This window comes from Budorcas taxicolor, chromosome 7 (assembly GCF_023091745.1).
Source record: "Budorcas taxicolor isolate Tak-1 chromosome 7, Takin1.1, whole genome shotgun sequence".
NCBI lineage: Eukaryota > Metazoa > Chordata > Mammalia > Artiodactyla > Bovidae > Budorcas > Budorcas taxicolor.
The window spans coordinates 15,664,154-15,686,226 of record NC_068916.1 but is presented as its reverse complement, the minus strand read 5'-3'; the positions used below and the strand labels follow the sequence as shown (position 1 = coordinate 15,686,226).

Below are 22,073 nucleotides of genomic sequence, written 5' to 3'. Positions count from 1 at the left end.
CGTGTGTCTCCAGGGTATCGACCGCTCACACTCCTGGGTGAATGCTGCTTATGCTCCGGGAGGCAGCAAGGCTGTGCTGCGACGGGCCCCCCCTTATTGCGGGGCCGACCCCAGACAGGTGCCCTCCCTACCTGACGTGCCCCTGCACGTGCATCACCCCACCTCAGCATGGGCTCCTCCCACCTTCCTGGCTGCTGCCGACTAACCTAGGGGGGCTGCGTGGAGGAGGCGGGAGACCCACCCCCCACCTCCTGCCTTCGTTTGGGGCTGTGGCATGGATGTTGTGGATGATGTAGGCAACACGGGCATCTTCATGAGCCTTTTACTGCCACACAGACCACAGCCTCAGGCAGAGACAGAAGGGACAGAGCAGTGTCCAAATAGCATGCAAATGATGTGCAGTGACAGAAAGGGAGGGGCAGTATGCAAATAGCATGCAGATGACCCAGCCACTCTAACCTCACTTCCTGCATGGCCTCTCTCTCTCCCCTTAATCCACTCTGTTCAGGAGATTCAACTGTCCCCTTGACACAGCAACCTGAATGATGCCCAGAGGGCAGAACTGAACCTTGGCTCCCTCACCCCATTTCAGGCAGAGGGACCCCTTCCCAGGACCCTAGTTGTGGGGAGGGGCTTTGCCATCAGATAGTCCTGGGATGAGTCCTGGTTCTGTTAGGGGCTCACTCTGCACTCTAGGCTTTGAATTTTCAGAAGTAGTGAAGACTTGCTGTTCAGTGCAGCGGCCCCAAGCCTGGGAAGGAGTTAGGGCATCACAGGTAGGACTTCATTGGGGAGAGAGATCCTCTGGCCAGCCTCATCCTTGAGCTGCTGGCTAGTCGGGGAGATTGATGCCTATCAAACAAACACACGACTATGTAAGTGCAGGAGGCAAAAACGTCTGCAAGGAAGTGAACCAAGACAGGGCGGTCTGAAGAGTCTCTCTCCTAGAAGGTGACCTAAAGAGTGAGATAGAGCCAGCCAGGGATGAGTGGGTGTTCCAGGTGGAGGGAAAGGCTCTGCAGAGGTTGGGAGCAAGCTCAGAGGCCCCTGGGCACCCAAGGCTAGATTCCCTGCACACTTGGCCCTAGGCCACATGTTCCAGCTTTGTGCCTGTCACCTAGGCAACCTGCATGGCATGGCAACCAGGGGACTGTTCACAGCTTGAGCAGGGGAACTTCTGGGCAGGCTTCTAAGATTTATGAGAGTCTGGCTTCATGGGCCTTTCCAGCACCCACCTGACGTTTTGAACAGTCCTCCCCACAGTGCCCTCAGTTCTCTGGGGTGTCAGCTGGGCTTGGAAGGGCATACTGCAGGTGGCAAGGTGTCAAGAGGGCAGGCATTCCGGACCTCAGGAGGAGGAGGCGGGAGGCGGCAGTGAGGCTGGCCTTGGCAGGCCTTGGCAGTGGGTGGCCCATCTGATGTAGACCAGGGAGCCGAGGGTGTGTGGCTGGGACTGTGGGAGCTGTGGGGGCCCCCTCATGCTCGAGGCAAGGGCCTGGGCAGTTTTCCAGGGCTGGGCTAGTTCCATCATTGGGTCATCTCCTCTCCCTGTCAGTGGCCTCACCTTCTGACCAGCCAAGGAGGCGGGGAAAGTGGAGCTTGAGCTCTCCATGCCCATTTCACAGATGGGAAAGCTGAGGCCTGGCAAGGCCCCAAGTAAGGCTGGAGTGGGGCCAGGCCTGGAACCTGGAGCTCTCAGCTGCTCCTGCTGCCTCTCATCAGTTCACCTCCTCCGTCCTTATCTTTCTTTTCCTTCTTTCTCCTCCTCCATTCTCCCCTTCAATCCCCTTTGTCTGTGCTCTGCGCCCCTGTCTACACTCTCACTCCACCTTGTTGACCTCCGTCCATCGGTGAACTCATGGACTCACTCACCCTCCACCGTCAACCCCACTCGCACTCCCTGCCTCTGCCCACGTTATCCTCTCCATCTATGTTGATTTCATTCTCTCCACCTACATGCCCCCCACCCCCACTTTTCTCTTACTTTTGTCTGCCGGGTCCTGCTCTATCCGCGCTCACCTCCGACGGGCTCCCGTCCACATCCTCACCTGTCCCCTTCACCCTGCTTGTCACCTCCTTACTGTGCTTTGCTTATTCTCATCTCTTCCATCACTTTCATGCCTTCTCCGTCTGAATCCACACACTGCTGTCTTTATTTATTAACACTGCTTGTTCCATCCACGCCCCCACTGTCTGTCCACATGGGCACACCTCCCCTCCATCCACACTGCTGACCATCTCTCTTCTCCATCCGTACCGTCTATACCCACACTAACCGCCCCCCACCCCCCACCATCCCATCCCCTTGCCATTCCATCATAGGCCATCGACCGCAGCTCTAGCCGAACCTCTTCCTGTCTCGAGAGCTCCTCCTCGTCCCCGCCCACCACCCAGCCGAGACCCACTGTGCAGAAGGTAGTCGGAGACGGGGTGGGTGACTGCACTTTGAGGTCCAGAGCTCCCTTGACCGCCCAAATCCAGTGGGGTCTGGAGAGCCAGGGAGAGGGCACACTGACTGCTTCTGGCCCCTCTCCTCCTGCATGGCCTCCCCTTGCTCTGACCCCGAGCCATCCAGCTGCATCCTCCCCTGTCACACTGGGGGTACAGCGTGGGCGCCTCTGCACTCCGTGACCCCTGCCCCTGCCCCCAGCTGCTACATGAGGAGCTGGCCCTGCAGTGGGTGGTCAGCGGCAGTGCTGTGCGCGAAGCCGTCCTGCAGCACGCCTGGTTCTTCTTCCAGCTCATGGTGAGACTCCCTGTTCCCTGCCCGAGAGCAAGGGCCCCTGGAGAGACTCTCTTAAGATTGCACCTAAGCCCCCTGAGAAATGGCCCCAAGAGACCCCCACATGGAGATAAGAGATGCCTAAGGGAATCTCTCCCTGGAGAGCCCCTGAAACTTACCTGAAACGCCCTCCCCTGTGTGAAGGATTTTCTCCCCACTTTTCCTGTGACACCATTGAGAAACTACCTACCAAGGAGACCCACCTCATCCCTAAGAGACAGAAGGAAACTATTGAGATCAAACTTGAACACGCCCCCAGACTCCTCAAGAGGTGCCTTGAACTACTCCTGCTGACAATAACCGCCCCCACCTCAATCTGGTGGGCCTTGAAGCCCCACCCTCATTCCTACCGCCCAACTTTGACCACTGGAGACCAGTTCTAGCCCCACACATGCCCTCTCTGAGCCTCCTACCCCTCTAGCTAGCCCTCACTTAGGCCCCACCCATGGCCTTCTCAGGCCCCGCCCACCGTTCTCGGGCCCCGCCCACACGGTCAGGTCCCAGGATCCCTTATGCCCACCTTTAGCCCACCTCAAACCATCACACAGTCCCCCAGGTTCCACCCCCTTCTGGCAAGCCACCTCCACCCCCCGTCCTCTCACTTGGCCCCCAGGTGAAAAGCATGACGCTGCACCTGCTCCTGGGTCAGAAGCTGGACACACCCCGCAAACTTCGCTTCCCTGGACGCTTCCTGGACGACATTGCAGCCCTGGTGGGCTCTGTAGGCCTGGAGGTTATCACCCGCGTCCACAAGGTGAGGGATGTGGGGCCTCCACGGTGTGGGGGGTGGGGCGGGGATCCTGAGGGAAGACATGGAGCCAGCCAGGTGGGGTGCCAATCTGCCCGGTGCTTCCTGGCTGCAAGACCACAAATCCCATGCATTGGATGGGTCCGTTTACTCAACATCTGTTTCTTAAAGCACCTACTGTGTGCACAGCCCTGGCCTGGGAGCTAGAGACAGACAGTGGTGACCAAAGCAGACCCAGTTCCTTGCTTTCATGGAGCTGTTAGGGAGAGATTTGAAGGAGGTAAAGGAGCAGTCTATGTGATATCCAAGGAAAGAATGTTCTAGGCAGCGGGAACAGCAGTTGCAAAGGCCCTGGGGCAGGACTGCCTCTGCTGGAAAGCAGTGAGCAGTTAGAAAGCCTACGCTTCAGGCTGCAGCGGAGTTAACCAAGGATGGAATGAGAGTTGGGGAGGGCAGGGAGATGCCAGGGCAGATCCACTAGCCCTTAGCAACAGTGCCAGTATACAGTAAGTACTCAATAAACGGACATTGATATTTGAAACTTTGACAGTTATCCAGACGCTGAACCACTAATTCTAGTGCTCACAGGAGCTGTGCAGACAATAATGATAATAATAAAATTATGTGTTTGTTGAGCACTTGCTGTGTACCTGAATACTTTAGGTGGATCCCATCATTAAACTCTCCCTGCAGCTTCATGAACTTAGTGTTATTCTTTTTTCCATCTTACCAATGGAGAAACTGAGGCAGAGAATGACTAATAACCTGATATCACATGACTGGGAAGGGGCAGAATGGAGATTTGAACCCTCACCACCAGCTTCAGTTGGGAGAGTAGGGCTTCTGGTGGACCAGAGGGCATGTGCCCACTGGCTATGGCCAGAATGTTCGATTTTTAAAATAATTTTGTTTAATTAATTTATTTTGATTTTTTGTATAACTTTATTTAATTAATTTATTTATTTTGGGCTGTGCTGGTAAAGAGAGGCTCGTGCCTTTCTCTAGTTGCGGAGAGTGGGGTCTGCTCTCTAGTTGCGGTGGGCAGGCTTCGCGGTGGGCAGGCTTCTCGTTGTGCAGCACTGGCTCCAGGGCATGCGGGCTTCAGTAGTTGCGGCACGTGGGCTCCGTAGTTGTGGCTCTGAGGCTCTAGAGCACAGGTTCAGTAGTTGTGGCCCATGGGCTTAGCTGCTCTGAAGCATGTGGGAATCCTCCCGGATCAAGGATCAAACCCATGTCTCCTGCATTGGCAGGTGAATTCGTAACCACTGAGCCGCCAGGGAAGTCTAGAATGTCTGATTTCCAAAGAGAAAGGGGACTTCTGTGTTTGATGGGAATTTTCCAGATGTTTGAAATGCCAGTCCAGCCTAAGCTGGCTCTTGTGCAATTCCCCGTGACCTTTGGGCTGATCTCAAAGGCCTTGACCTGGTTGCACTAAAGTCTCCCTAAGAGCTAAGTTGCATATTACGAGGAAACCCCCCTTCAAGAGGGCTCGGGGAAGAACAGCACCCTTGAGAAGCAGCTTCGTCACAGCCACTGGGGGGGCATCAGTGACGGGTCCCAGCGGTCATTCCTTCACTGGACATTTATGGAGCATCCAGTTATATCAAGTTCAGTGCACCAGGCAGACCCTATCTCTGCCCTCCCGTGGACTTGGAGCTCAGGCGGGTTTTGTATTTTGTCTCTGTCACAGGACCTGAGAACCCCTGAGGCTAACTTGTGAGGCCGTAGGGTAACTCATGAGAACAGGAGGGCAGCTGGGCCTTGAGGCCATGTCAGCCTCCTTGCTGTTCCTCCCCTTGCTGGGCACTTCCTGCTCCGGGGCCTTTGCACTTACTGTTCCTTCTTTCTCATCCTTCAGGCTCCCCTCTCTCTTTTTTTCTTAATTTGTTTTTGGCTGTGATGGGTCTTCATTGCTGTAGAGTTTTCTCTAGTTGCGGCAAGCATGGGGCTATGCTCCAGTTCCAGTGCTCAAGCTTCTCATTGTGGTGGCTTCTCTGTTTTGGCCACCTGATGCAAAGAGCCAACTCAGGAAAAGAACCTGATGCTGGGAAAAATTGAAGGCGAAAGGAGAAGAGGGCGGCAGAGGATGAGATGGTTAGATAGCATCATCAACTCAATGGACATGAATTTGAACAAACCCCCGGAGACAGTGAAGGACAGGGGAGCCTGACATGCTGCAATCCATCAGGTCGTAAAGAGTCAGATACGATTTAGCGAATGAACAACAACTCTTGTTGTGAGCGCAGGCTCAGTAGTTGTAGAGTATGGACTTAGTTGCTCCAAAGTGCGTGGGATCTTCCCAGTCCAGGGATCGAATTTGTGTCCCCTGCATTGGTAGGCAGATGCTTAACCACTGGACCGCCAATGAAGTCCCCAGGCTGCTCTTGAACTAGCATCCTGTTAGGTGTCTTTGAAACATGTTACTTTTATCAGTTAGGGCAGAGGTTAATTTGCTTGAATATCGTCACAAGCGGTTTTAATGTGACCAGAGTTTATTCCTGAGCGTAAGTGGGTTGCAGGGAGCTCCGCAGTGTGGGCCTGGCCATCTCAGTTCATCATAGTACCCACCACATCAGGTATTTCAAGGTGGTGGGAACAGGAGGACCCGCCACATCACTTTTCTCAAATTCCACTGGCCAGAATATGGTCACATGATTTTTTGCCATTGCAAGGAAGGCTGGGAAATGTAGTCCCTACCCAGCTCTGAACTCTGAGAAAGGGCCCCAGTACCTAAGAGAGGATATGAGGGGGGGGTTAGCAGCCAGTCTCTGCCATCTGCGTCGTCTTACTGAAATCTGGTGAGAGAGGGGACTTCCCTGCTGGTCCAGTGGCTAAGACTCAGTGCTCCCCATGCAGGGGCCCCAGGGTTTGATCCCTGGCCAGGGAACTAGATCTGCAACTAAGACCTAGCACAGCCAAATAAATAAATACTTGTAAAACTAAATAAAATCTGGTGAGAGGAGAAAACAGAGTGCCCTCAACAGAGCTGGATGGAGAGTAGACACCTACCTGGGGGGAAGGGAAGAGCTAGTCAGAGAGAGGAGGACAACCAGGATGGCCAGGAGTCTGGAGCTGAGACAAGGGCATGTCAAGGAGGCCCAAGGCTTTGCGGCAGTGACCCGGCTCCTGGAGGTCACTGGTGGCCTTGGCGAGAGCCAGGCCCAGGGCAGGGACTGAGGCTCGATGGGGCGAGTGGGTGTGGGCTGACAGGCCCTGTGCCCCCAGGACGCGGAGCTGGCCGAGCGCCTCAACGCCAGCCTGGCCTTCTTCCTCAGCGACCTGCTGTCCCTGGTGGACCGCGGCTTCGTCTTCAGCCTGGTCCGGGCTCTCTTCAAGCAGGTAGAAGTGGGTGTGGTGGGCACGGCGCACCTGCAGGAACATGGCGGGGCTGGCAGTCCTCCGGGGGATGTGGGTGGGGGGTGGGCAGAACCACGTTAATGTCGCCTGCCAACCCTTCCCCTGCAGGTGGCCACACGGCTGCAGTCGGCCCCCAACCCGGCAGTGCTGCTGACCCTACGCATGGACTTCACGCGCATCCTGTGCAGCCATGAGCACTACGTGACCCTCAACCTCCCCTGCTGCCCTCTGTCGCCCCCCGCCTCGCCTTCGCCCTCTGTGTCCTCCACCGCCTCCCAGGTGGGTTGGCCTCACTTCTGACGCCTCTTCTTGACCCATCGACCTCTTGCCTTCCAGCCCTTCCTCTGCGGTCCCCTCATCTCTGTCCATTTCACACATAGGCCACTGCTCAAGGGATTGACCCCTTCTCGCTGATCCTTCACCTCTGACCCTGCATTCTCAGCAACTTCCCAGGAGGACCAGCTTCTGATTTCTTACTTCTAACTCCCAGACTGGCATTCCATCTGCCATTTCTAAGATCTCTGATTTTGGACTCAGCCCCCTGTCATCTCACCGATGAGTTAACCCCGACCTCTCCCCTCTGACCCTTGACCCCCTGATCCCCTGTTTTGTCCCCCATCCTCTCCAGAGCTCCACCTTCTCCAGCCAGGCCCCAGACCCCAAGGTGATCAGCATGTTCGAGCTGAGCGGGCCTTTCCGGCAGCAGCATTTCCTGGCCGGGCTCCTGCTGACGGAACTGGCCTTGGCCGTGGAACCTGAGGCCGAGGGGTGAGTGCAGGCCCTGTCTGGTCCCTCGGGGTTGGGGGTAGGGTGCAGGAGCCACACCCACTCCATCCTGAGCACCTCACTACTTTGCAGGGCGTCCCTGCTGCACAAGAAGGCCATCTGTGCTGTCCACAGCCTGCTCTGCAGCCATGACGCCGACCCCCGCTATGCCGAGGCCACCGTGAAGGCCCGGGTGGCCGAGCTATACCTGCCACTGCTGTCACTCGCCCGGGACACGCTGCCACGGCTGCATGACTTTGCCGGTCAGCAGGGCAGGGTCGGGCAGGGTGGGTTCTGCCATCTGGGGACCTGATTGATCCCACAAGGCTCAGGTCAGGAAACGTGGGCAAGGAGTTAAAACATGAGTGTTAGGGTCAGAGGAGCGGGTTTAAGTTCTGCCACAGGGCCCCAGGAAAGCCTCAAGGTCAGAAAAGGCTCAAGTCAGAAAAAGTGGGCAAGGAGCAAAAAACCTGGATGTTAGCATCAGAGAAGTGGCTTTAAGTCCTGCCACGGGGCCTCAAGAAAGCCATTAACCTTGCTGAGCTTCAAGTTTCTCACCTGTAAAATGGGGACAGTGACAGTACCAACTACTCCTAGGATTTTGTGAATATCTGGGGAGGTGTAGGACTGGAATACTGTCAGTGCACGATAAATGGGAGATGAATTATCTGTTCAAAAGAGGTGGGAGGAGGGAGAGGTGGGGAATGTCAGGGTGAGAGGGCAGTTAGAGCCTTGTGTTCATTAATTTGCACATTGACCAGCACCTTTGATAAACAAGTGTGCACTGTGGTTGAAACACACAGACTTGGAATTGGTGGGTTGATGCCCTTTGTCATTTTGGGGAAACTCTCAGTTGTTATCTCTTGATTTTTTTATTTTTTTTTCTTTTCTGCCTCGTTTTCTCTCTTCTCTCCTCCTGGGACTCCAATGACACGTATGTTAGACCTTTATGATCCTGTTACACGTGTCTGCTGTGCTCTCTTCTGCTTTTCATTCTGTTGCTCTCTTGTGCATGAGTTAGGAAACTTATCGCCTGTGTTTGAGCTCACGACCTCTGTCTTCTGCTATGTCTGGTCTTCTGTTAACAGCCTTAGTTGAGATCTGAATTTCAGATGTTTTATTTTTCACTTGTAATATTTGATGTTTTTTGTTGTAGATTTCAGCTGTCTGTTGACATTCCTCATCTTTTTATCCTTGTTTGTGCATCTTTTCTACATTTCATCTTTAAAATTTTATTTATTTATTTGGTTGCACCGGGTCTTAGTTACAGCATCTGAGGTGTTTAGTTGACGCACGTGAACTCTTAGTTGCAGCATGTGGGATGTAGTTCCTTGACCAGGGATTGAACCCAGACCCCCTGCATTGGGAGTGCAAAGCCTTAGCCACTGAACCACCAGGAAAATCCTCTACTTTTTATTTCAGTGTCCTGTTTGCTCACTTCAGTATTTGATTATCTCTGTGCCATGCCTGCTTCTGTTGTCTTTTCTCCCCTGTCAATCACATTTTCCTGCCTCTTCACTTCTGATTTTTTTCTCGTATTTTGGACATTGTGTGTAAAAGGGCCATCAGGAGTGAGGCAATGTCCTCTTTGCCCAGTGAGGGTTTGTCTTTCCTTCTCTTAGGCAGATAGGATAAGGGGCTGAATCACCTCAATCCAGTCAGAAATCCATGTTAAACTGGGCTGGAGCTTGAGTAAAATTCAGTTGAGCTTGTATCTCAAGAATCTCTAGGCTGAGACCTATTCTGTATTTGTTGGTAGCAACTCTCTCTGATGATACTGTTATGGGGGCGAGTGGAGAGGATAGTCTTTTAAGATCATAGATTTTGGGAGCAGACTTTTTAGGTTAAAATTTTAGCTTTACCATTTACCTACTATGTGACCCCAACTTAACCTGTCTTTACCTCAGTCCCTTCTTCCATAAAGTAAGGATGATAAAAGCACTTATCTCATAGGGCTGTGTTGAAGATAATAGTTAATAGTTTAAAGTGCTTAGAACACCACCTGATACGTAAGAGATGCCATGTCCGTGTCAGTTGATGCTATAATAATAGCAGCAGCAGTTATTATTACGGTTGTCACCATGTCATCACCATCTTTACAATGACTGCTCCTGTGCACCAGGCCATGTTCTAAGCATTGAGCATAGAGTGGCCAGAGCAGATAGATACAGTCCAGGCCTTTGTGGATCTTAGTTGCATGGTGACTGTCTCTAATTGCAAATACAATAAGTGAGCTCTGGGAGTCAATAACTAGAGACCGCACCCTGGTCTCGGGGGGTGGTATCAGGGAAGGCTTCCTTGAGGAGGTGACCTCTGAGCTGAAATTTGAGAAAGAGACAGAACTAACTGAGTTCTCTTGGCTCTCATCCCAGAGGGCCCAGGTCAACGCTCAAGACTGGCCTCTATGCTCGACTCGGACACAGAAGGGGAAGGGGATGCCGGAGGCACCATCAACCCCTCGGTGGCCATGGCCATTGCAGGTGGCCCCCTGGCCCCTGGCTCCCGGGCCAGTATCTCCCAGGGCCCAGCGACGGTGAGTACTGGCCTTGTCGCCAGAGACACCATCTAACATCCGATCATCTTTGTGCCTGTGTCTAATGTCTTTTCTCCCTTATCAATCACATCTCCCTACCTCTTCACATGTCTTGTGATTTTTTGTTGTACTTTGGACATCGTGTGCCCGATAACCCAGTAATAGAAGTTAGGTAATAAAGTACCAGTTGGCCTGTTCTCACTTTACTATGGAGAAAACGAAGGTCAACTCTCTTCCTTCTGAGCCCCCTGTCCCCTCCCCAGGCTGCTCGCTCAGGCTATGCCCTCTCTGCTGAGTCCAGTCGGACCTTGCTGGTGTGTGTGCTATGGGTCCTGAAGAACGCTGAGCCGGCCCTGCTGCAGCGCTGGGCTGCGGACCTGACCCTCCCTCAGCTGGGTCGTGTCTTGGACTTGCTGTACCTCTGCCTGGCTGCCTTTGAGTACAAGGTTTGAAGGTTGGGCAGGGGACGGGGGCATGGGGGGCAGGTTGAGGACACATGGTGAGGGGGGGTGCCTGGAGTGACGTGGGCTGGGTGTGCAGGGGTGGACTGTGCAGTTGCTAGGGGGAAGGGGTAGACTGTTTCAGTGCTGTAAGTTACCAGCAAACTGCTCCTACAGTTTTGCCTCTGAGAGGAGTTCCTGATAGAAATCAAGGAATAATAAGAGTCCATGTACCTTTCTCAGCTCCCCTGGTGGCTCAGTGGTAAAGAACCTACCTGCCAATGCAGGAGACGCAAGAGATGTGGGTTTGATTCCTGGGTTGGAAAGATCCCCCTGGAAGAGGAAATGGCAGTCCACTCCAGTATTCTTGCCTGGAGCATCCCATGGACAGAGGAGCCTAGTGGGCTACAGTCCAGAGGGTCGCAAAGAGTCAGACATGACTTAGCAAGTGAGCACATGAGCACGTGTTGAACCAAAGCAAAAAGGGAAAATTTTCTTCATGAACGGGATCTGGGAGGTGCTGAGAGCTTGCTGTAAAGGGGAGGACTGTTTGCAAGCACAGGTTCCTGGAGGGATAGGGCCAGAAAAGGCAGACCAGGTTAGCCCACAGAAAAGGACAGAGTCAACCCTGAACCTGTTCTCTGCCGTCTCAGGGGAAGAAGGCCTTTGAACGCATCAACAGCCTCACATTCAAGAAATCGCTGGACATGAAGGCCCGACTGGAGGAGGCTATTTTGGGCACCATCGGAGCCCGACAGGAGATGGTGCGACGGAGCCGTGGTGAGAGGAAGGTGTACCCCAACACATGTCCCCACTCAGCGCCTCCCACACTTTGCACAAGGGTCCCCGAGACGGGAGCCGTTCCCTCCTGTCTGTCTGGCTCACTTTTCCCAGAAGTCCACACATTATCTCTGTACACATGGCACATGGGTTTCCCTGTTCATGTCTAACCGCGTCCACTCCGCAGGCATCCACATCATCCAGTGACCTCACAGGGATCCCTTGTGTGTATCTTTTCATGGTCACGTGTGTCCTTATCTTTTTGCACATGTGTGAACACCCACCTGTGTGTCTCAGAGAGGAGCCCATTTGGGAACCAGGAGAACGTACGCTGGCGGAAGAGCGTCACACACTGGAGACAAACCTCGGACCGTGTGGACAAGTGGGTGAAGGCGGGACATAGTTCACAGGGGTTAGACCAGTTTCCAGAGAACTGCGCCCCCAGGGCAGATAAAGGGAAAGCGCCCAGCTGTCGGGGGAGGAGTCTGGCCAGGAGAGGCCCTCCCAAGCCCCTCCCATCCCCTCTAGGACCAAGGATGAAATGGAACACGAGGCCTTGGTAGACGGGAACCTGGCAACCGAGGCAAGCCTGGTGGTCCTGGATACACTGGAGATCATCGTGCAGGTATGGCTTGATCTAGCATCTCCATGACCTGTGGCCCCAGCAACGGGCCTTGTGATCTCTGACCTCAGAACCCCTCTCCCTCCCTGACTCCATAACCACCCCAGTCTCTAAGAGCTGGATTTCTGGCCTGCCAGACGGTGATCCTGTCAGAGGCCCGGGAGAGCATCCTAGGCGCGGTACTGAAGGTCGTGTTATACAGCCTGGGCAGCGCGCAGAGTGCCCTCTTCCTGCAGCACGGCCTGGCCACACAGCGGGCTCTGGTGTCCAAGGTGAGTATCTCTGACAGCCACGCCTCTTAGAGTAACAGTCACTGCCCAGTCACTCAGCACCTGCTGTGTGCCCAGACACACTCCTTAGCCACAGTTTGCAGAGGAACTGAGGGTCAGAGTGGCAGAGTCAGCTACCTGGAGTCACACAGCAAGGGCTTAAACTGGCTCAGACGCCAAAGCCTGCTGGTTTGGCCGGAGAAGGCAGAAGAGCCCTGTGCTTCTGCCCAAGTCCCCATGGGGAACCGTCTGAGTCAGAACAGGGAGAAGCTCACTGGTGTCTCTTTCACCTTGGGCGCGGGGTCCAGTTCCCAGAGCTGCTGTTTGAGGAGGACACGGAGCTGTGTGCTGACCTCTGCCTGAGGCTCCTGCGCCACTGCGGCAGCCGCATCAGCGCCATCCGCACCCATGCCAGTGCCTCCCTCTACCTCCTCATGCGCCAGAACTTCGAGATTGGCAACGTAAGCGTGGAGCGGGGGGCGTGGGCTCCAGGGAGGGCCGTTGATAAGGGTTCTTTATTAATTTTTTAAGAAGTTGTATTTGTTCACTTGCTTTTGCCGGGCCGGGCTCTGTTGGACTTTGTCTAGTTGTGGTGCACAGGCTTCTCATTGCAGTGGCTTCTCTTGCTGCGGTGCGCAGGCTCTAGGCCTGTGGGCTCAGTAGTTGCAGCACGTGGGCTCAGTAGTTGTGGTGCACAGGCTTCTCATTGCAGTGGCTTCTCTTGCTGCGGTGCGCAGGCTCTAGGCCTGTGGGCTCAGTAGTTGTGGGGTACAGGCTTAGTTACCCCGTGGCATGTGGGATCTTCCCCGACCAGGGATCGAACCCGTGTGCCCTGCATGGGAGGCAGATTCTTAACCACTCGACTACCAGGGCAGTCCTGAGCAGGGGTCTGGATCAAACAGACGCGAGGCAGAAGGGGAGAGGGGTGAGGCCAGCAGGCCCACGGGCAGGTGCGCTCTTCCTCCCGGCCCACCCAGAATTTCGCCCGTGTGAAGATGCAAGTGACGATGTCGCTGTCGTCCCTGGTGGGAACAACACAGAACTTCAGTGAAGAGCACCTGCGACGTTCACTCAAGACCATCCTCACCTATGCCGAGGAGGACGTGGGGCTGCGGGACAGCGCCTTTGCTGAGCAGGTGATCCCCCAGGGCCCCGGCCCCACCTTCCACAACCGGGGTCTTTGCCCCACCCTCTTGACCCCCGACCCCACCACTTGGGCCACATCACTGCTGGCCCTTCCCCCACTCCAGGTCCAGGACCTGATGTTCAACCTGCACATGATCCTGACTGACACGGTGAAGATGAAGGAGCATCAGGAAGACCCGGAGATGCTTATCGACCTCATGTACAGGTGAGGAGGGCCGGTCACAGACAGGCGAGGGGAGAGGAGGTGGTGGGAGGGAGCAGGTGAGCACCCAGGTAACGAGAGAGACCAGCAAGGATGGACAAGTGATGAGGGCCAGGAGGGCAGATGAGGACCAAGGGAGAGGGAGGGCAGGTGAGGTGCGGGCAGGCAAAGGAGCGAAAGCAAAGGGTCATCCAGATCAGAGTGACAAAGCAGAACCAGGACAGGTGGGAGAGGCAGGTGAGGCGCTGACCCATGAAGCGGTGACAGATCAAGAGAGCAAAGTGCTTTGGAGGAGAGAGGAGTGTTCTGTAAGAAACTGGGGAGTGGGAGATGGGGGCCCAGGTAATGCAGACAGGGGAGGGAGGGGGCATGCAGAAGGGAGGGCCCTAGGCAGACAGGTGACCTGGTTCAGGGTTCCAGGTAGAGTAGACTGACGAGAAGGACAAGTGGGGTGACACTTGTGAAGGGATGGACAGGTGTGGAGTGGAGTAAGATCGGAGACAGGTGCGTAGAGGAAGAGAGGCAATGATGGACAGGTGGATGGGAAGACAGGTGAGAGCTGGACAGGTGAGACAGGTGAATGGGGTACAGGTGAGGAGATTGGCTGGTCAGTGGGAGACGAGGAGGAGGACTGCTGAGAAGAAAGATGAGTAGAACAGTAAGTGAGAAGACAGGTAAGCGGATGGACAGGTGAGACAGGTGAGGGGAGGGATAGGTGACTGAAGATTCAGGTGAGGAGGTGGTCTGGGGCAGATGGCTGGGGTAACAGGAGGGGATGGACAAGTGAGGGGCGAGCAGTGAGGGGCAAGGTGAGCCTCCACCCTCCTCCCACCTCCCATCGCCCTCACCCGGGCTCTACGATCGCCCTCACCCTCCTCCCACCTCCCATCGCCCTCACCCGGGCTCTAGGATCGCCCGGGGCTACCAGGGCTCCCCAGACCTGCGGCTGACGTGGCTGCAGAACATGGCGGGGAAGCACGCGGAGCTGGGCAACCACGCGGAGGCCGCGCAGTGCATGGTGCACGCGGCCGCCCTGGTGGCCGAGTACCTCGCGCTGTTGGAGGACAGCCGCCACCTGCCTGTGGGCTGCGTTTCCTTCCAGGTGAGTGGCGGGGGTGGGGGTCGTGGCGGGCGGGGGTGCGGCACGTGTGGGTTAAAGACCAGGCCCTGAGCCCACCTCCCACCCCAGAACATCTCGTCCAACGTGCTGGAGGAGTCCGCCATCTCCGACGACATCCTCTCACCCGATGAGGAGGGCTTCTGTTCCGGGAAGCACTTCACGGAGATGGGGCTGGTGGGGCTGCTGGAGCAAGCGGCCGTCTACTTCACCATGGTGAGGCCCAGGGCCCGGGGCAGTGGCGTGCTTCCGCTCTTGGGCCCCACACCCGCTCCGGGAGATTCCAGATGGAGCTGCTGGGAGGACGCTTTCTGGGCAGGAGACTTGTCAGGGCGGATTTGGGTGTCTCTGAAGCCGCTTTCCTGCCTTTCTCCCCTTAAAACTCTTGGTACATGGGTAAGGCTTGAGTATGTTCAGTGACCATTTTTAAAAAATTTTTTATTTTGGCCACACCTGGAGGCTTTGGGGAACTTAGTTTCCTGACCAGGGATTGAACCCTGGTCCCCTGCAGTGAGAGCATGGAGTCATAACCACTGGACCACCGGGGAAGTCCCTAAAATTCTTTTCTGTTATGAAAAATTTCAAGAACACATAAAGTTGTGTCCCCACCACCCCTCATACCCAGCACCCAAAATCAGTGACCACCTATGTTTACCATCCTGTTTCAGTTCTTTGCATTGAACCTTCTTTTTTTCAAATTTTATTTGTTTGTATTTATTTTTCGGTTGTTCTGGGTCTTTGCTGCACGGGTTATTCTCCAGTTGTGGTACACGGGCTTATTGTGACGGCTTCTCTAGTTGTAGTGCGCAGGCTTCAGCAGTTGCGGCTCCCAGGCGGTAGAGCACAGGCCCAATAGCTGTAGTTAATCTGCACCATGTGAGATGTTTCTGGATCAGAAATCGAACCCCTGTCTCCTGCATTGGCAGGTAGATTTCTTTACTACTGAGCCACAAAGGAAGCCCCTAGAGGTTTTTTTGATGTTGTGTTTCTTGTTGTTACTTTGCTGGAGTCTCAGAGACAAAGGCCTTGGGAATAAGCCAGATGGTGGACACAGACCTCGGACAGTCAGCAAATAGCTCGGGACACCTATTGTGTGCCAAGCTTGATGTTGGCCCTGGCTGGCACTCAGGAGTGCCTATTACCATGTGCCAGCAGGCAGTTGTGTGTGGAGGCCTTAGGCATCATGCCAGAAGGGCTTACATTCAGGTACTGGTCCTGGGGAGCCCCTCCTGTCTCGGGTTCAATTTCCTGTCTGAGGGATAGGGAAAAAGAAAATGACTCCTCCTACCAATGACGGAACATGGATAAAGCATACATGTACACAGCACCTGGTCCACAGTAGAATGGTAGAGACCACAGAGGATGTCTGTAAGGGCTGAGTGGAATGGCTGGTACCCCATCTGGGGCAGATGCAGTCAGGGTGGGCTTCCTGGAGGAGGTGATAGAAGATGGCACCCTGGGGGAGTGGGTCAGAGCGTGGTTGGTCCAGGCAGGAGAGAAGACCAGGGTAGGTGCTGGAAACCCTGACATATTGCCACACCCTCATCCCCAGGGCGGGCTCTACGAGGCCGTGAACGAGGTCTACAAGACCCTCATTCCCATCCTGGAAGCCCACCGCGACTACAAGAAGCTAGCTGCCGTGCACGGCAAACTTCAGGAGGCCTTCACCAAGATCATGCACCAGGTGGGCCCAGGAGGCCCTCCCAGCCCCAGCCCCAGCCCCTGTTGACCCCTGCCATCCCCAGCTGACTTTGCCCCTTCTCTTTCCCACCACAGAGTTCGGGCTGGGAGGTGAGTGGCCACCTACTTGCCTCTGGGACCCCCATGACAACTGGTCAACAGTGGTCGGGGACCACCAGGGGGCGCTGGCGGAGCACGGCTGCCTGGCCACGGGCTCAGTGGGCGATGACCAGTGACGCACCCCCACTGCTTCCCCCCAGGTCCCCCTCCCTGCCCCAGATCTCCAGGGCAGCTTGTGACTCACCCAGCTGGGAGCTCTCCAGTGACACCCTTCCCTCAGGCAGGGCCAGCTTGGTCACCGCCTGAAAGGGGGGGCCTCCCGCTCCCACCCTCTGCCTCTGTTTCTTTTTGTCTCTATCTCTTGGTCTCTTCCCATCCATCTCTCCCTGTCTGTCTCCTTGCTTGCTTACTCTGTGTGTGTCTCTGGGTCTCTCATGCCTCCCTGTCTCCTCAACTTCCCCCAGGATCTCTGCTCATTTGCCATTTCATGTTCCCCCTCTCTGCCTCTTCCCTACTTGGGTCTATTTTTAGGCATCTCCTAGTTTGGGGAGAATTTTCTGGCCAAAGATGGCAGGAACCCAGAGCCAAGGCGGGAGGGCTGGGTGGGGGCCGGGCAGGGCAGGCGGGTCTCCTCCCTCCCTGGATCTCCCTACCCATAGAATGGTTGTCATCGGGCTGCATAACCAGGACCCTGGGGGTTGGGGGCTCTGACCTCTGACCTCTGCAATGACTTTGTCTCTCTGCCCCTGGCTCCCACCTCCCTCTCCTGGTGCCCACCCCACCCTACCTGGATCCGCTTTGGTGAGTGAACATGAGCCACCCCCGTCCTTCCTGGTGGTGGGTCATCTACCTAGGGTGGGGAGGAGGGGGAGTCCTCTTTCCAAACTTAGATCAGGGAGGGGATGCCCTGGAACAAGGGAACCAGAGCCTCTGTCCCAGAGCAAGAGACAACTATGACTTCCTTCAGCCACATGTGCATTTATTGAGCACCTACTGTATACCCAGGGCTCCCAGGTGGCACGGTGGTAAAGAATCTGCCTGCCAAAGCAGGATACGGGAGTTCAATCTCTGGGTTGGGAAGATCCCCTGGAGAAGGAAATGGCAACCCACTCCAGTATTCTTGCTTGGGAAATCCCATGGACAGAGGAGCCTGGCAGGCTGCAGTCTATGGGGTTGCCGGGAGTCGGACATGACTTAGCAGCTAAACAACAACTATATACCCAGCCACACAGACATTGAGAAGCGAGCTGTGAGCAATAGAGCCCTGTTTCTCATTGCATATTGAGATCCATACTCTGAAGAACTGCACGGAACGAGAGGGAGAATCAGAAACTCAGGGTTTGTGTTCAGTGAGAGTAAAGATTGAGGGACCAGCAGATAGGCTGGAGAGGAAGAGTGAGGGTGTGGGCAGTGGACAGTTGGCCAGGTCCACGTCTCTGCCTGTGATGTGATGTTCTTGGGGTCCCCCCAGTCCTCCACCCATGCCCCCATCTTCTGCACATGGGGCTGGAGGACACGTGTCTCTGGGGTAGGGGCCTCCAGGTCAATAGCAGCTCTCCCACAGCCCCAGCGCGTGTTTGGGACATACTTCCGTGTGGGCTTCTACGGCGCCCGCTTTGGTGACTTGGATGAGCAGGAGTTCGTGTACAAGGAGCCATCCATCACGAAGCTGGCTGAGATCTCACACCGGCTGGAGGCACGTCCTGGAGGTGGGGGGTGGTCAGGGCACTGGGCTACCCTGGGGCTGCATGGGGGCTGCAGCCATGTGGCCCTGAGTCAGCCCCGTGTCCCCAGGAGTTCTACACGGAGAGGTTCGGGGAGGATGTGGTCGAGATCATCAAAGATTCTAACCCTGTGGATAAGACCAAGCTGGACCCGCAGAAGGTGAAGGCTTCCGACCATCTCCCCAGGGTCCCCCAAATCCTATATTCAGAGACTCCATGCACCACATCCTGTGGCCCCTCAAATCCTATTTCTCTAGGAAACTCCAAAGCTGGTCTCTCTCAGGGACCCCAAAATCCTATTCCTCAGGGATTCCCATACATCCAGATGAAATGTGAAAGTGTTAGTCGCCCAGTCATGTCTGACTCTGCAACACCATGGACTGTAGCCCACCAAGCTCCTCTGTCCATGGGATTCTCCAGGCAAGAATACTGGAGTGGGTGGCCATTTCCTTCTCCAGGGGATCTTCCCAACCCAGGGATTGAGCCCTGGTCTCCTGTATTGCAGGCAGATTCTTTACTGTCTGAGCCACCAGAAAAGCCCCAGTTGAGACATAGGGAGACTTGAGAACCCAAAGCCTGCAGACCCAGGGAGGCTCAACCCCCTTTCTGCAGGGATGGGGCCCCTGTGGGAGGCCGGCAAACCCCAGCTGTGTGTGTTGGGGCTGAAACCCTTACCCCTGGGCCCCGCACCCCAGGCCTACATCCAGATCACATACGTGGAGCCGCACTTTGACACCTATGAGCTCAAGGACCGGGTGACCTACTTCGACCGCAACTATGGGCTGCGAACCTTCCTGTTTTGCACACCCTTCACGCCAGACGGGCGTGCTCACGGCGAACTGCCAGAGCAGCATAAGCGCAAGACACTGCTGAGCACGGCCCACGCCTTCCCCTACATCAAGACCCGAATCCGTGTTTGCCACCGGGAGGAGGTGGGTGGTCAGGGGCGGCCCAGGGAGTGGGGAGGTGAAGAGACCCCAGACCAAGGGAGGCAGGGGACCCCGAAATTCCAACCTCCAGGCCCTAGTCGGCAGACTGAAACCCCTCCCTCCAGACCTCACTGACCCAAGTCTGGACTAGAACCAGGCCAGAGTTAGCAACAGCACGCTAAAAGCAGCTGAACCTTGACCCTTACCCTGCCAGACCCAGGCAGGCAGGAGCCCCCAGACCCAGTTCCTTACACAGGCTCTTGGACCCCTATGAACCCCTAGTCAAGATCCAAGCTGCCACAGGCTGGTTTGGGTCAGGGCATCTCCAGGCCCCACCCAGTGATGCGTGCCCATCCCTACCCCACAGACGGTGCTGACCCCGGTGGAGGTGGCCATCGAGGACATGCAAAAGAAGACTCGGGAGCTGGCCTTCGCCACTGAGCAGGACCCTCCTGATGCCAAGATGCTGCAGATGGTGCTGCAGGGCTCTGTGGGGCCCACTGTGAACCAGGCACGGCTGGCAGGGGAAGCAGGCTGCCCAAAGCCCCACAGGGGGCAGGGGGTGGTGGAGTGCAGACGGCTTCATGAGCCCCTGTCACCCCACAGGGACCTCTGGAGGTAGCCCAGGTGTTTCTGGCAGAGATCCCAGAAGACCCCAAGCTCTTTAGGCATCACAACAAGCTGCGGCTCTGTTTCAAAGACTTCTGCAAAAAGTAGGCCTGACCCCATCCCCAGACAGGGCCCCTCTAACCACCCCCCTATTATGACTCTCTGCCTACCTGACTCCCCAGTACAGCCAGTCTATCAACCTGACCCCTGTTTATGACCTCTCTGATTTCCATTAAGTCATGTCCATCATCTGACTCAGTGGATATGAGTTTGAACAAGCTCCAGGAGATAGTGAAGGATAGGGAAGCTTGGTATGCTGCAATCCATGGGGCTGCAGAGAGTCAGACACGACCGAGTGACTGAACAACAATATATCCACCTATCAGACCCCCATTATTACTCCTCTGCATGCCTGATCCCAGTTCATGGCCTCCTCACCGCTCATTTTTTTAATCCTTTTTGTTTGGTTGCACTGGGTCTTCATTGCTGCACACAGGCTTTCTCTAGTTGTGGCAAGTGGGGGTTACCCTTGTGTGTGGGCTTCTCACTGCGATGGCTTCTCTGTGCGGAGCACAGGCTTTAGGGCCCACTGGCTTCATCAGTTGCAGCGCATGAACTCAGTCATTGCGGTGTGCCGCTCTACAGCCCGTGGACTTCAGTAGTTGTGGCGCCTGGGCTTGCTTAGTTGCTCCACAGCATGTGGAATCTTCCCAGACCAGGGATCAAACCCAGGTCCCCTGCACTGGCAGGCGGATTCTTTACCACTGAGCCATCTGGTCCTCAGGTGTGAGGATGCGCTGCGGAAGAACAAAGCCCTGATTGGGCCGGACCAGAAGGAGTACCATCGGGAACTGGAGCGCAACTATTCCCGCCTACGGGAGGCTCTGCAGCCTTTGCTCACCCAACGCCTGCCCCAGCTGCTGGCACCAAACACAGCCGGCCTCAGGTGCCTAACCCGAGTCCCCCGCCCACCCCAGAGAGGGCGAGATGGGGCAGGCAAAGCCCAGCAGACTGGGGGGGCTACCATACGTGTGCCCATCAACACAGGTGCTTGGGGCTTTGCACGTGCATGTGAACACTTGCACATGTACATAATATTCAAGCTCTGAGCCACCATTTCTGACCCTAGCTAGGTTATTTCTCAGGCATGTGACTTCATTTTTCTGAGCCTCAGTTTCCACATCTGTCAAAGGGGTATGATTCATATCTCCAGTGGTGGATTCTATGAAGGAATCTCCAGTTCCACGGCTGGATCAGAACCAACCTTAAAGGAGTCAGGATGACCATAGAAGGATCTTGGGAGGGGGAGGGGGAGGAAGGGAAGGAAAGTAGTGGGAGGCAGAGGAGGAGGTGATGGCTGGAGAGCATTATGGAATTGGGGACCATGTGCCCGTGTTGATCTGCTTCATTCCTCCCTCCCCCAGGAACTCGTTGAACAGAGCAAGTTTCCGGAAGACTGACCTCTGAGCCCACAGGGCCTGGAACCACTCCCAGAGGAACCAGGACCCTGGCCTCAGCTACCTGTGCCTTCCTGATAGTCTCTCCCACTGCCCACTTGGCTGTGAGGCGCCCACATCGTGCACAGGGCTGGGCCCTCTGTTCTCGTCTGTGTGCACTGATGCTTCTTGTCTTTTCTAATTTAAAATGGTTTTTGTAAACAGCCTGTGTGGTGTGGTCCCTGGGGGCTGGGTCCCAGGTGCATACTCGACCTCATTGTTGATGATGGACACTGAGAACTAGTTGGGTGCAACAGACAGCAGTGACGACCCATGCAAGTTCTTGCCCTTGTAGAGCTGACATTCTAGTGGGGAGGGCAACACAAATGACAATGTCATGTGTGTTCATGGGGAATAATAGTGACATTTGTTAAGCCCTTGCCCAGAGCCCAGATCTGTATAATTGCCACCCAGAAAGACACTGTCCCATCTATGGGCCTGGCTGCATGAGGGACAGCCTGCTTCATGGTTACAGAATCATCTCAACACCACTGTCAGGCAGGCAGCATTCTTATCCCGGTTTACAGATGGGGAAACTGAGGCAGCCAGTAGTTAGAGGCTTGGTGCTGTTGAAATTGGAAACCAAATCTGGCTGGCCATGGAGCCCAGGCCTTGGCTGAGGTCTGCGCCCTCGCGCTGACCCACCCCTCCCTTCCCGCCCCGCGGTGGTCACGTCACTGTACCAGGCCTGCGCTGGGCGGCTGGGGGAGGGGTGACCTCCCGCAGTCACCAGCACCGCCGCCACCCGCCCTCCAGGAGCTGGACCCCGGCCAGCCCCGCCCCCTCCCGCCCCCCGCAGCCGCCCAGCTGCAGC

At 55.6% G+C, this 22,073-nt stretch overlaps 1 protein-coding gene across 3 annotated transcripts in view; it reads left to right on the top strand.

Annotated features, from left to right (window-relative positions):
* The window catches only part of DOCK6 (dedicator of cytokinesis 6), a 47,383-nt gene extending 25,971 nt beyond the window's left edge, over positions 1-21,412 (top strand). The window contains exons 23-50 of one of the 3 annotated variants that reach the window (XM_052644236.1): positions 14-118; positions 2,323-2,415; positions 2,651-2,746; positions 3,396-3,536; positions 6,756-6,869; positions 6,996-7,166; positions 7,516-7,655; positions 7,746-7,915; positions 10,025-10,185; positions 10,449-10,631; positions 11,279-11,405; positions 11,703-11,787; positions 11,934-12,030; positions 12,165-12,299; positions 12,605-12,757; positions 13,274-13,432; positions 13,547-13,647; positions 14,554-14,746; positions 14,834-14,977; positions 16,314-16,445; positions 16,538-16,552; positions 18,072-18,197; positions 18,296-18,385; positions 18,921-19,157; positions 19,522-19,665; positions 19,761-19,867; positions 20,548-20,709; positions 21,188-21,412. In XM_052644236.1, the coding sequence (XP_052500196.1) occupies positions 14-118; positions 2,323-2,415; positions 2,651-2,746; positions 3,396-3,536; positions 6,756-6,869; positions 6,996-7,166; positions 7,516-7,655; positions 7,746-7,915; positions 10,025-10,185; positions 10,449-10,631; positions 11,279-11,405; positions 11,703-11,787; positions 11,934-12,030; positions 12,165-12,299; positions 12,605-12,757; positions 13,274-13,432; positions 13,547-13,647; positions 14,554-14,746; positions 14,834-14,977; positions 16,314-16,445; positions 16,538-16,552; positions 18,072-18,197; positions 18,296-18,385; positions 18,921-19,157; positions 19,522-19,665; positions 19,761-19,867; positions 20,548-20,709; positions 21,188-21,230 (3,624 nt within the window). In that variant the 3' untranslated portion in view covers positions 21,231-21,412. Of the gene's footprint in view, positions 1-13; positions 119-2,322; positions 2,416-2,650; positions 2,747-3,395; positions 3,537-6,755; positions 6,870-6,995; positions 7,167-7,515; positions 7,656-7,745; positions 7,916-10,024; positions 10,186-10,448; positions 10,632-11,278; positions 11,406-11,702; positions 11,788-11,933; positions 12,031-12,164; positions 12,300-12,604; positions 12,758-13,273; positions 13,433-13,546; positions 13,648-14,553; positions 14,747-14,833; positions 14,978-16,313; positions 16,446-16,537; positions 16,553-18,065; positions 18,198-18,295; positions 18,386-18,920; positions 19,158-19,521; positions 19,666-19,760; positions 19,868-20,547; positions 20,710-21,187 lie in introns of all 3 variants that reach the window. The other 2 variants (XM_052644238.1, XM_052644237.1) reach the window with 2 other exon arrangements.
* Positions 21,413-22,073: the final 661 nt, after the last annotated feature.